Source organism: Martes martes (genome assembly GCF_963455335.1).
Source record: "Martes martes genome assembly, chromosome: 10".
In the NCBI taxonomy this organism is placed as follows: Eukaryota; Metazoa; Chordata; class Mammalia; order Carnivora; family Mustelidae; genus Martes; species Martes martes.
The window spans coordinates 43325698-43339786 of NC_137898.1; the positions used below are offsets into that span (position 1 = coordinate 43325698).

The following is a 14089-nucleotide window of genomic DNA, read 5'->3' on the forward strand; positions in this document are numbered from 1 at the left end:
ATAGTTTGAAGCCTTTAGAGAACATTGCCTTTTAATGAGAGACTCTGAAAGGCAGAAGAAGACTTACAGCTTGAAGTACAACCGAGGTTGCTATTTTTACCAAAGAGGAGCTTGACCAGTTTCCCTCTTAAATCCCACATTGCCTATCCTACCTACTCACACTGTGAGATAAATAGAGTGGGGTAGGATTTGGGAGGTCCTTAACATTCTGGACTTGATTCTCTGGGAGTTTCAGAATCAGGCAATGATATAGTACAAGGTGATGGTTCCATATAATATTATCTATGTGCTTTCTTTCCACTTAGATGCTAAGTACCGCCGGAGTAGGGATCCTTGTCCCTTTCTCCCTTTCTCATGATTCTCTTTGTTCTCCATATATCCATTAAATGTATGCTGACTGAGCAAAGAGCTTCTTAAATTTTATTTTTGCAGGTTTTATTCAGGAGTACTTTGCCTGTCACTCAAGGTGGTTTCAGCTTTCCAGCTAAATGACTTTTGTGCCAGTGATACCAGAGTCCTACAGCCATGTTCTTGCAGAGTTTGAGTCTCTGGATCCATTACTTTCAGCCCTGAGGCTGGACTCCAGTCGTCTAAAGGTGAATTTCTTGACCCTTATATCAATTTCATGTTCATATTCGTATATTTTGTGTGCTCTGTTGTATATGCTCCCTGCCCTCTAGTTCTTTATGTTTACTGGAATCTTGGGTATTCTTCCCTATGCTAGTAATATCTTACACACAAGTATCATGTTCTCAGCTCTTTTTTTTTTTAAAGATTTTATTTATTTGAGAGAGAGCATGTGTGTATGTGCGTGAGCACAAGCTGGGGCTGAGGCAGAGGGAGGGGGTGAAGCAGACTCCCCACTGAGCAGGGAGCCTGATGCTCGGCTCAGTCCCAGGACCCTGGGACCATGACCTGAGCCAAAGGCAGACGCTTAACCAGCTGAGACACCTAGGTGCCCCCGTAGCTCTTTCTAGATTTACTTTTGGAGCTATCATTTGAATTATTCTTTCCCATCCTTGAAAACCATGATATTGATTGCTGGATTTTTTTTTCCTTCACAATAATCTTACTTTTTTTCCTCAGAAAATGATGTATTTGATTGAAAGTAAAATAGTATAGAGTATACCCTGTTGCATTTTAAGCAGTGTGAACCATTGCAGTTGTACTAAAGCTCATTCCAAAAAAAAGGAGTTTGATGTACTCTCCATTTTAGGAAACAGAGCAAAAGCTATTAGCTCTGTGGGAAGAAGTATGTGTTCCCCTCAAACCCTGGGTTCTTCTGATAAATTCAGGAATGACATGGTGAAGAGCAAAATTTCATAATCAGTTCCTAAGTAATTTCATTTTTATACTTGTGCTCCCCCACCCACTTACTTTCTCAGCTCTAAGCAAAAGAATACAGCATAATAGGCAAAGTGAAATGAGCAGCAATCATGAGGGTTGATTTCAGTTAGACTTTTTTAACCACAAGTTATGGGATGTCCTACTTGGTATAGCATGGCTTAACCAATAAGGGTGTTTATAATGCTGTTGGAAGTTAGTGTTTCTGTGTTTAGTGTAGTGGCCCAAGGATATCACTGAGGTACCAGGCTCTCCCATCTTTCCTGTTCCACTATCATCTATATATTGGTTTTTAGTCACAGTTGCAAGATAGGTGTCCAGGCGCTAGTCTTGATGTTTCCATTAGCATCTCAAGCAGGAAAGATGAGGCCATGGGCAAAGGCCCCCTCCCCACCCCCCCGCCGCCCCAGTTTATTATAGGTTTTTTTTAATAAAGTTTATTTATTTTTATTTTTTTTAAAGATTTTTTTATTAGACACAGAGAGAGATCACAAGTAGGCAGAGAGGCAGGTAGAGAGGAGGAAGCAGGCTCCCTGCTGAGCAGAGAGCCCGATGCGGGGCTCGATCCCAGGACCCTGAGATCATGACCTGAGCCGAAGGCAGAGGCTTAACCCACTGAGCCACCCAGGTGCCCCTATAGATTTTTTTATTTTTAAATTTTATTACTATATTTTTATTATGGTAAGTATACTTTTTTTTAAAGCAGTTTTTTTTAAAAAAGATTTTATTTATTTATTTGACAGATCACAAGCAAGCAGAGAGGCAGGCAGAGAGAGAGGAGGAAGCAGGCTGGCTGCTGAGCAGAGAGCCTGACGTGGGGCTCAATCCCAGGACCCTGAGATCATGACCTGAGCCAAAGGCAGAGGCTTTAACCCACTGAGCCACCCAGGCGCCCCATAAAGTAGTTTTTTTTTTTTTTAAGATTTTATTTATTTGAGAGAGGGAGAGATAGTGAGAGATAGCACAGGAGCAGGGGAGAGAGGGAGAAAGCAGGCTCCCTGTTGAGCAGGGAACCTGATGCGGGGCTCAATCCCAGGACCCTGAGATCATGACCTGAGTCAAACGCAGACTTTTAACTGAGTGAGCCACCCAGGTGCCCCATGATGAGTGCACTTTTAATCCTCATTTCCTATTTTCCCCATTCCCCCACCCAGCTCCCCTCTGGTAACCATCAGTTTGTTCTCTCTCATTAAGATTGTCTGTTTCTTGGGGCACCTGGGTGGCTCAGTTGGTTTAGCGTCCCACTCTCAATTTCCGCTCAGGTCATGATTTCAGGGTTGTGGGATCCAGGTTCCCACTGGGCTCCATGCTGAGCATAGAGCCTGCTTGGGATGTTTTCTCTCCCTTTCCCCCTACTCTCCTCCCCCCACTAAAAAAAAAAAAAGAGAGAGAGAGAGTCTGTTTCTTGGTTTGTTTCTCTAGCTCTTTTTTTTTTTTCCTTTGCTTGCTTGTTTTGCTTCTTAATTCCACATGAGTGAGATCATAATGGCATTTTACCTTTCTCTGACTTACTTCACTTAGCATTATACCCTCTAGCTCCATCTATGTCGGTGCAAATGGCAAGATTTCATTCTTTTCCTATGGCTGAATAATACTCTGTTGGAGATATATACCACGTCTTTATTCATTCATCTGTCGATGGACACTTGGGCTACTTCCATAGTTTGGCTGTTGTAATAATGCTCCAGTAAATATAGGGTGGTGTATCCCTCTGAATTAGGGTTTTTAATTTTTTTTTTAAAGATTTTATTTATTTATTTGAGAGAGAGAAAGAGAACATGCACAGAGGGAGAGGGAGAAGCAGACTCCCCGCTGAGCAGAGAGCCCGATGTGCGGCTCAGTCCCGGGACCCCAAGATCACAACCCAAGCTGAAGGCAGATGCTTAACCGACTGAGCCACTCAGGCACCCTAGTCGTAACTCTTCTTCTTCTTTTTTTTTTAAAGATTTTATTTATTTATTTATTTATTTATTTATTTGACAGGCAGAGATCACAAGTAGGCAGAGAGAGAGAGAGGGAAGCAGGCTCCCCGCTGAGCAGAGAACCCGATGCGGGACTCGATCCCAGGACCCCGAGATTATGACCTGAGCCGAAGGCAGCGGCTTAACCCACTAAGCCACCCAAGCGCCCATCACTCTTCTTTTTTTTTTTAAGATTTTATCTATTTATTTGACAGATAGAGATCACAAGTAGGCAGAGAGGCAGGCAGAGAGAGAGAGAGGAGGAAGCAGGCTCCCCGCTGAGCAGAGAGCCCGATGTGGGGCTCGATCCCAGGACGCTGGGATCATGACCCGAGCTGAAGGCAGAGGCTAAACCACTGAGCCACCCAGGCGCCCCCCATCACTCTTCTTTAAATGTTTCACAGAATTCTCCTGTGAAGCCATCTCGCCCTGGACCTCTGCTTGTTGGGAGTTTTTTGATTACTGTTTCAGTTTTCATTGCTGGTAGTTGGTCTGTTCACATTTTCTATTTTTTTCCCTGGTTTAGTTTTGGGAGATTATATCTCTAGGAACTTACTCATTTCTTTTAAGTTGTCCAATTTGTTGACATATAGGTTTTCATAATACTCTGTTATAATTTATTTCTGTGGTGTTATTTCTCCTCTTTCATTGGGTCCTCTCTCTCTCTGTTTTTGTTTGTTTGTTTGTTTGTTTTAAGTGAGTCTGACTGTATGTTTATCTATTTTGTTGATCTTTTCAGAGAACCAGATCCTGGTTTCACTGATCTATTCTATTTTTTTAGTTCCTATGTCATTTTCTTCTGCCCTAGTCTTTATTATTTCCTTCCTTTTGCTTGGTTTGGGTTTTATCCTTCTTTTTCTAGCTCTTTTAAGTGTGCAGTTAGGTTGTTTGAGATTTTTCTTGCTTCTTCTTGATGTAGGCCTATATTGCTATAAACTTCCCTCTTAGAACTACTTTTGCTGTATACCAAAGATTTTGGAGTGTTTTCTTTTCTTCTCTTTCTTTTTTTTTTTTTTTTAAGATTTTATTTATTTGACAGAGAGACACAATGAGAGAGGGAACACAAGTGGGGGAGTGGGAGAGGGAGAAGCAGGCTTCCTGCTGAGCAGGGAGCCCAATGCCAGCCTGATTCCAGGACTCTGGGATCATGACCTGAATCGAAGGCAGATGCTTAACAACTGAGCCACCTAGCTGCCCCTCGGACTGTTGTTTTCATTTTTATTTGTTTCCATGTAATTTTTTTATCTCTTCTTTGATTTCTTGGTTGATCCATTCATTGTTTAGTAGCATATTATTTAATCTCCACGTATTTGTAGTCTTTCCAAATTTTTTTTGTGTTCGATTTCTAATTTCATAGTATTGTGGTCAGAAAAGTTGCATGGTAGGACTTTGATTTTGTTTTAATTTGTTGAGACTTGTTTTGTGGCCTAATGTGTGATCTGCTCTGGAGACTGTACCATGTGCACAGTGTGTATCCTGTTGTTTTAGGGTGGAATGTTCTGAGTATGTTAAAAGTCATCTGGTCCAGTGTGTCTTTCAAAGCCACTGTTTTCTTGTTGATTTTCTGTTTGGATGATTTGTCCATTGATGGGAATGGTTATTCATGTCCCCTACTATGATTGTATCATTATCCATTGTTTCCTGAAGGCTTTGTTTTCTTCACTCTACCTTTTACCTAGTAAGGTATACCTTTCTAAGAAACCCTAGCAGGCTGGGTTTAGTCACATAGCTCCCCCTAGCTTCAAGAGAGACTGGGTAATGGGGCACCTGGGTGGCTCACTCGTTAAGCATCTGCCTTTAGCTGGGGTCCTGATCTCAGGGTCTGGGTTTGAGCTCCACATCGGGCTCCCTGCCCAGCAGGGAGCCTTCTTCTCTCTCTCCCTCTGCCTGCCTGTGTGCTCACTCTCTCTCTCAAATAAATAAATAAAATCTTTAAAAAAAAAAAAAAAGACAGCTTGGGTAAATGCATATTTAGATTTTCCAGCTTCTGTGGTGGAAGGCAAGGTTGAGAGATTTGGGAGTGTCTGTTCATCAGGCAGGCAGCAAATTTTGTCACAGGGTATTATTGGGTACAGTATGACCACTATTTTCTCTGGTGGATAAGGAAAGGGATTATTTATTTATTTATTTATTACTCAGCTATCGCATTTACAGGGACAAAACCAGACACAAAGAAAAAGGAGGGAAAAAAAATAAAGAGTGGCAGTAAAAATAGTATTTTATTCTACCCCCTCCCGCCCTCCCTCTCCCCCAACAACCCCCAGTACACTTTTCCCCTCTCGTTCCCACAGCAACGTTACAATAAAAAAAAAATGTTTCGGGGGGAGTCAGGGTAAAAACAGTCAAATCACAATAGGAATTTTTCAAAATAGGTTATTCCACTTAGTCGTCTTCTCCCTCATCTTCAGGTTCTCGTTTTCGCTTCTGACCCCTCTCTTCTTCACCAACTTCTTCTTCGTCTTCCTCATGATCTACTTCCCCGTCGTTATAACCCTCTTCATCCTCCTCCTCTTCTCCACTCACGTCCTCCTCTTCTCCTTCCTCCTCCTCCTCTTCATCCTCCTCATCCTCCACTACCTGAGCATCTTCATCATACCCTTCCTCGTCCTCATCCTCCTCATCGTCATCCAGGCCCTCCACGTAGCCCTCGGCGTCCGAGTCGGGGGCCTCCTTGTCATCCCGGTCGTAGCCATCAAGATACGTGAGCTGCGGGAGGAGCTTGAACACGTTTTCTTGGTAGTCGTTCAGGTTGGTTACCTCACAATTGAAAAGGTCTAAGCTCTTGAGGTTTTCTAACTTTTTCAGTGGCTCTATTGTGCTGAGGTCTTTAATTTTGTTGCCACTTAAATTTAGATGCGTGAGGTTCAGACACTTTTCTGCCAATACTTCCAGGCCCCCTGAGATTCTGTTATCCCTTAGTTCAAGCTTCTTAAGTTTGTTTAACTTTGGTAAGTTTGCGACTGAGGTAAGGCCTACGTTGATTGTACTTAAGAACTCCAATTCCTCAAATTCATCTGTGAGGCCTTCGATTTTGCCTTCCATCGACCGGCAGTTGTCCAGGACAAGCTCTTTCACATCAGAGGGCGTCCTGTTCCGCAGCTCTAAATGAATCCGTTTGTCCATGTCCAGAGGGCCCGGCGGCCCCCCGGGATTTCCTCCTCCAGCAGCATCTGCAGCTCCGCCATCTTCACATCCTCCTCCTCCCCATACAGACCGCAGAGCAAGAAAAGGGATTATTAAGCTGAGGGTTGGGGAAGACATAATTGACCTGCATCTGTGTCCTCCACAGGCCTACTTGTACTAAAAGCTATGGGTCGTTTGAGTGCTAATTATGTAGACTAGAGATGATTCACGTTGAGTAAATGGTTACAGCATTTGCTTTATCTCCTGGAGACTTACTTGATCTTTCATCTTTGATGGCTAGGTCATTCCACCATTGGAATGACCTAGCCAAATTAACCAAAAGATAAATAGTCTTATAACTGGATTTTGCTGAGAGAAAATTACTCGTTTGTACAATTGAGCCTATTCAGTCATTTTGAGATTCAATTAAACATTTAAAACCAAAATGTTCTGTATGTTTCACTATACTAGAATGAAAGGGTAAGTGGCATTATGTGGTGTCCAACTGGGCAGGGAGTAGGGTGCGGGAAGGAACCTGCTACACAGATCCTTCATATTTGTTTCCTGTAGTTAATTTGGTTATGTGACTTTGATGATCTCTTGCTTGTCTGTTTACATGTTTTTAGTGCACGAGCATAGCTGTGTCTCGGAAATGGTTGGCTTTGGGCAGTTCAGGAGGAGGACTCAATCTCATTCAGAAGGAAGGCTGGAAGCACAGGCTCTTTCTTTCACACAGGGTAAGATTAAGGGTAGTCCTTTCATACCATTTGGAATATCTTTTGTAAGTTCCAGTTTCTCTGTTATGAATAATCATTTGGAGTCAAAGAGGAATGTAAATCTTGAGATTTAAAAGTAAAAAATTAACGTTTTTGAGAAGCCTAGTATTTTTCCTTTTGTGTTATAGGAAGGTGCAATTTCTCAGGTTGCCTGTTGTTTACACGATGATGATTATGTTGCTGTAGCTACCAGGTGAGAAACTGCTTTAAAATAATGTGATCTTTTCTAAATACATTTAATTTAATTTTACATTGTGTATTTTACATTTTGTATTTTATATTTTATTGAGAGTGAGCACTCAAGCCAACAGAGAGAGAGAAAGAATCCTAAGCGGGCTCTATGCTGAGTTTGGAGCTCAATGCCATGCACGGGCTCCATCTATGACCCTGAGACCATGACCTGAGCCAAAATCAAGAGTCAGACACTTAACTGATTGAGCCACCCAGCAGGCCCTCTAAATACAGTTTAAATTGACAGATGTAGTTGTGTGTTTGTTAGTGTGGCCAACCATCCTGGTTTGCCTATGACCGTCCCAGTTTTAACACTGAAAGTCTTGTATCCTAAGGAAATCTTTCAGTTTCCAGCAAACCAGGACAGACAGTTGGTCACTGTGGGTTATGGAAAATGTCAGTATGTGGTAACAACATTTCAGTGGCCTTAAAAGAGAAAGGTAACTGAGATAATTTAAAACATCTAAGTTCTCTTGTACTGGATTGGTGGACTAAACCAAGGAAATTAGTACCTTGACTTTCTACTTCCTCTTTTTTGAAGAGCAGGAGTTTGCATGTATATTTTATATAATTGATACTATGATACAAAGAAATTGCACCTTTTTCACCATTGCCAAATGTCTGCTTTTGTGACTCATTTTCTTGCAGTCAAGGTCTCGTAGTTGTTTGGGAATTAAATCAGGAGCGTCGTGGGAAACCAGAACGAATTTATGTATCTTCAGAGCACAAAGGCCGAAAAGTTACAGCTCTCTGTTGGGACACAGCTATTCTTAGAGTTTTTGTAGGTGATCATATGGGGAAAGTTTCTGCCATCAAACTTAACACTTCTAAACAAGCAAAGGTAGGAAACAGTCCAGTTCCTTGTGTATGTGGATGAGATATAAGATACTGTCTTACAGAATTTCAATTGAAGGACACAATTTTATCTACTATATTTCTTGGGGGACTGATCTAGAGCCCAAGCTATTAATTTTGAGGAGACTTGTTTGTGTGTAGTACATATAGTAGCCTGATTCAACTTGATACTATTGCAGGGTGGCTTTTGTGAGCTGACTTCAATAATTTGCACATTGTCTATTACAGTACTCTGTAATTCACCTGTATGATGCACTTAAATTAAGCATTAATACTAGGCTATTAATAAAGATAAGATTCTTCTCTTTTTTTGTTTTTCTTTTTGAGAGAGAGAGAAAGAGAGAATGAAAGGGGGCAGGGACAGAGGGAGTGAATCTTTCAAACAGATTCCTTGCTGAACACAGAGCCTAATGCAGGGCTTGATCCCAGGATCCATGAGATCATGACCTGAGATGAAACCTAGAGTTGGACGCTTAACTGACTGAGCCACCCAGGCACCCCAATGAGATGCCTCTTTATTAGTTGTGTGAACAAAATGGGAAACATAGAAATGGTATCAGTTGTCCAGGCTTCTATTTTCCTGATCCCTATTTAGAAGAGACTCATGAGTCTAGGTACATTTTTTCTCAAAATGGATGTAACTTACCGTAAATTGAATCTTAAAGGTACTTCCTGGATTGTGCTCAGCTGCATGGGTCCCAGGCTTCCTGCTACAGTTGTTGGAGCAGAAGGGTTAAGTTTCAGGTTATCCTAACAGAATGCTCCAGTCTCTCATTAAGGCAGAGCAGACCAAATTCTTATTGTCCCTCTTCTCCAAAATTGTTATAATGGGGAGCTTGGCTTATTTCCACATAGGATCTTTGAAGGACAAGAAGAAATCTAACTACCATTGGCTAAATTATTTTATTTTAATTAACACATCAGAATATTCTTCTGATCTGGTCATGGTAACCCATCAAAGTTACTGCTTGATTCCTAACATTTTTTTTTTTTTTAGATTTTATTTATTTGACAGACAGAGATCACAAGTAGGCAGAGAGGCAGGCAGAGAGAGAGGAGGAAGCAGGCTTCCTGCTGAGCAGAGAGCCAGATCCGGGGCTCAATCCCAGGACCCTGGGATCATGAACTGAGCCGAAGGCAGAGGCTTAACCCACTGAGCCACCCAGGTGTCCCCCCCCCCCTTTTTTTAAAGATTTTATTTATTTGACAGAGATCACAAGTAGGCAGAGAGGCAGGCAGAGAGAGAGATTCCTAACATGTTTTTGATCCCCAAAGCATTTGGAACCTTACAGGTGCTATAGCCCTAATTTGTCTTTTTTTCCAAAGGAAGAAGTACTGTTTTCTGTGTGACAAAGTTCTGTCACATGTTCCAAAACTTGCCTTATCTTTGTCATTCCAGTTTCTAAGATTAGATACCCAGAAACAGAGCCTTAAGAGTTGTCTTCTACGGTTATGTAACCAAGTATGTCACAGCTTTTAAACGAGTGGAACTTCGATATCCTAATAGGCAAATTAAATTTTGGCCCATTTGAAATTTGTTTTTTTGCTATCCAGTTATTTTCACTTAAAAGGTAAAGAGAAGGAGATTATACGGGTACGTAAAAATGAGTCTTCTTTCCTTGTCATGTCTCTTTTAGGCAGCTGCTGCCTTTGTGATGTTTCCTGTCCAGACAATAACAACGGTTGACTCCTGTGTTGTGCAGTTAGATTATTTGGACGGAAGACTCCTTATATCTTCACTTACTCGGTCGTTCTTGTGTGACACTGAGAGGTATATTGGCCAGCCATGAGTCATAGGTGATGCAGAGTTCTGGAACTCTCAGAGACTCCGATGTCATCTAGCCCAAATCCCTCTGTTCAATAATACAGATGTTAATGAGGAACCAGCTGTGTGCAAGCTGATATTAGAGAACAGGAGAGACAGGAGACTGAGACAGGCCAGTGGGCGACTAAGACAGATGTTCAGTTAACTCCGTGAAGGATGGTCACAGTGCCATGAGGGGAGGCCCGGCAAAGGCCTGTTTCAGTATGGGGCTCAGGAAGTCTTCCTTGATTGAATTTGTTGTTGTTTAGAGTTGTGTGTTTAATAGCATTGTACTGATTGGGTGAAGAATAATTAAGAACTTTGTGATGCTGACAGATATTTTACCAAAATCTCCAGGGTGGAGGCAAAGGTTCAGTGAATGGCGAAGGAGTGTGTTAGAGGTAGCTGTGAAACACCAGAGCCAAATAGGAAACAGCTTGGAATAAATATTATGTACCCCTGTGCTGAAGTTCCTCAGCCATTCTCCCTGCAGGGAAATTTTCACTCCTGATTCTATTTTCCCAGTACCATATTCTCCAGGACCAGCCACCCTTTTGAATACTTATTAAGGAAAATTTTGAGCCTATATGAAAGAGAATTTTATATTGAACCCCTGTGAAGTCGCCAGGCAGCTTCACTAATTTTGATGATGATTTTGGTAGGCTGAATTTGGAGTAAGAGGAGAAGGAAGGGACGTTCTAGCAGGGAGGAACAGCCTCTTGGGGAAAAGTGAGAAAGAATTAGGCATATTTTAAAACCTGCCAGCCTGGCTTAAGTAGGGCAGTTGGGGAAGATCAGGTTAGTAAATTGGCACCATAGTGAGAGCAGCAGCCTTAAATGTCACATAATTAAATGGGTTCTCAGGTCATTTTAAGAAGTTGTGCATATAGAATGTCAGGGTTTGAAAATTGATTTCCTTAGAACTATTCAGGCTTGGAAAGTCTTTATGTATTTCTAGGAGTTCATATATCTTATTTAGAAGGCAGCTATTCTAGAAAGCAGGAGATTATTACAAAAGGTCTGAAGGAAGGTATGCAGAGTCAGGGATGGTAGAGGGAAGGTTGGGGAGAAGGTATACTTGGTATTTATTTTCTTGGATGGGAAAGGCACATGGAAAGGAGGCCAGTTACAGTAGGTGGCAGGTGTCTGAGATCAGAGAACCTAGCTGGACAGCACAGAGGCAAGGCCTTGAGATGCACATGGTCAGTTTACATGAGTTTGTGGGAAGGAGGATGCACTTGGTTCTGGCCTGTCTTAGACTATAGCTCAGTGATGAAGTTAGACTTGGAGAATTGGAAATCATCTAGTTGTCACCCTTTTATTCTTACAGGTCAGAAAGCCTAGGCGTCCCAAGTGATAGAGCATGCCTGATATCACCGTGCTGGAAAGAGGCAGGCAAGACTAGAACCTTTATGTCTCGATTCTGTGCCTCTGCTCTTATCTCACAGTTCCCCCAAAGCAACCTTTGACATTGGACCTTTGGCCATTAACTCCACACTTGAGATTTTGGCAAAGTATTTATTAGCTTCACCAAGTTCCTAACTATTCTGTAGATTTTCAAGTTTACCAAGAGACCCAATATAGAAAGATATATGATAAGCTTTTTAAAATAAAGAGCTAAATAAGTAGAGGCTTATTTTTCCTTCTGTGCAGTAGAGTTGCTCATCATCATTTTCCCATTCACAGGGGCGTGACTAGAGTTGGTTATGAGAATAGCATAGATTCTGCTGTTAGAATAACATGTTAAAGAAATGCCCACTTCCTGCTAATTGGAATTCAGTTTGGGAGGACATGGATAGTACAATAATTTTAAAAATATATTTATGTTTAAAATTTTTTGTTTCAACCTATATTCCCTCCCAACAAACAGCATTTTTTTTCTTTTTTTTTTTTAAGTAGGCTACACACCCAGCATGGAGCCCATTGCAGGGCTTGAACTCTTGATCCTGAGATCAAGACCAGAGCTGAGATCAAGAGTCGGACGCTTAACCAACTGAGACATCCAGGCACCCCAACATTTTTTTTTAAATAGGGGCTCTTAATAACTAATTGAAGTGATAGATACAAATTTTCTTCTCCTGCCAGCTACTCGCTACTTTCTGTTAGTATTGTTGATGAGCAAGATGGATCCCAGGAAGGAATAAAAAAGATAGAAACAAAGTACTATAGTGTACAGGGGAGAGAACATTGACTAATGGAGCCTGACAATATGATTTCAAATTCTGGCTCCACCACTTTTTAAGCCTTGCTAAATATTGGTTTCCCCATCCAAAACATAGAGATAGTTCTAAGGATTAACTAAGGTAATGTATATGAATTACTTAGCCTTGTGCCTGTTACCTATTGTTTGAAAATGTAGAAAGCAGGGTTAATGAGCATATGAGTAAGAATGAGTTGCCTGTATTTGTTCACTCAGCAAACATTCTTTGCCCTCTTCTGGACTCAGTACTGTATTAAGCCACAGAGATTTTAACGTAAGCAAGAAATAGACTTTATTTCCCAAATAACATAAATAATAAATCCGTAGCTTCTTAGATTGCTCTGTATGCGTTTCGAGGCACTTTCACATCATGATCTCATGATATGTACCGTTCTTACAGTTTTTCATAGTACGCAGGTACACTATGAGGTTACGTTTGATTCACGAAACAAATAAATACAGGGATATTTATTGAATTATATCTAAAATCACCTTGTAAATTCACACTACAGAGCATATTAGATCATTCTCTAATAGAAGAGTTTGCGTATATGGAACACTGCAATGCGTGATCCATGCTTTCTGTAGGCCAGATGCTGTGCCTTGAAATTCAACTAAAGAAGAGTAAGAAATGGCTTTTGTCCTAAAGAAAGTCATAATCTATTGTTCTGATAGACACAGTTGCCATATATAACATGGTAAGCACCTGGGAAGCATGTAATTCAGCTTATGGGCATCAAGGAAGTCTCTCCGAAGAAGAATGGTGTAATGAAGTCCTGGAGAATAAGTAAAGCAGATTTTAGGAAGAGACATCTTCATGTTGTCACCTTCCGTGTTCTCAGGCAGTATACTGAGCTCTTCTATTTAGTTCATGTACTCATCAGGAAATTGAGTTGCCATGTTTCAGAAGGACTTGGCCTTTTGAAGAAAGAGTGAGGAATTTCCTGGGTGTTGGTAGTGGGGACAGCTGCGAGACAGGGTGGGAGAGGTAGCTTAGCAACTCCCATGGGGAGTCCACCTTTTACAAGGTGATCAGGGATGGATTTTTTAAAATAACTTTTCTGTAGGATTTAAGGATGTATGAAATGGTTGGCTGGCGCTCATTTTGTAGATTTGAAAGGGGACTTCACATAGAATTGTGAGCCCCTATTCTGTGGATAATAAACTGAGTACTAATGTGATGTGGTTTGCTTCCTGTTGTAGAAATAGTTAATGGCAGGTCAAAGCTATAGCCCTGTTTTGACCTTTCCAAGGTGCTGTTCTTTCCAGTATACTGCTACTATGAATATAGAGAGGATATTACAGCCATGCTGCTTTGTAGTGCCATTGTTTTTTGTTTTTTTTATTTTTTTTTTATGAGTAAACTTTCTTTCTGTTCATTTTTGGGAATCAGAGAAAAATTTTGGAGAATTGGTAGCAAGGACAGAGATGGAGAATACGGAGCTTGTTTCTTCCCTGGAAGATGTTCTGCAGGCCAGCAACCCCTAATATATTGTGCTCGCCCTGGCTCCAGGATGTGGGAAGTGAACTTCGATGGGGAAGTTATAAGTACACATCAGTTTAAGAAACTCCTCTCGTCACCACCTCTCCCTGTGATTACCCTAAGGTAATGATTTGTGTGGCTGGTAGGGACTATTTGAGGAATTCACATGCAGGAGTTGGGTTGAAATCTCTGATACTCTAGATGAGTTAAAGATTTTATTATGCCTTCTAAGAGTGAAGTAGAATTTTTATTAAAGATTTAGAGAAACCAAAAAGTCCTTTGGTATCTTTGGTATGATTGAAGTTATCTTTG

At 41.2% G+C, this 14089-nt stretch overlaps 2 protein-coding genes across 2 annotated transcripts in view; one reads left to right on the top strand and one right to left on the bottom strand.

The window, feature by feature from the left end:
* HPS5 (HPS5 biogenesis of lysosomal organelles complex 2 subunit 2) overlaps nucleotides 1-14089 on the top strand; it is a 53701-nt gene that overhangs the window by 5739 nt on the left and 33873 nt on the right. The window contains exons 2-7 of the mRNA XM_080816666.1: nucleotides 433-596; nucleotides 7055-7165; nucleotides 7333-7397; nucleotides 8084-8276; nucleotides 9928-10061; nucleotides 13688-13900. Coding sequence (XP_080672792.1) covers nucleotides 489-596; nucleotides 7055-7165; nucleotides 7333-7397; nucleotides 8084-8276; nucleotides 9928-10061; nucleotides 13688-13900 — 824 coding nt within the window. The 5' untranslated portion in view covers nucleotides 433-488. The remainder of the gene's footprint in view (nucleotides 1-432; nucleotides 597-7054; nucleotides 7166-7332; nucleotides 7398-8083; nucleotides 8277-9927; nucleotides 10062-13687; nucleotides 13901-14089) is intronic.
* On the bottom strand, nucleotides 5688-6428 carry LOC308351202 (acidic leucine-rich nuclear phosphoprotein 32 family member D-like; the record flags this gene model as incomplete). The annotated part of the gene is made up of 1 exon (XM_080816667.1): nucleotides 5688-6428. The coding sequence occupies one exon, from the start codon at nucleotides 6426-6428 to the stop codon at nucleotides 5688-5690; it is 741 nt and encodes a 246-aa protein (XP_080672793.1).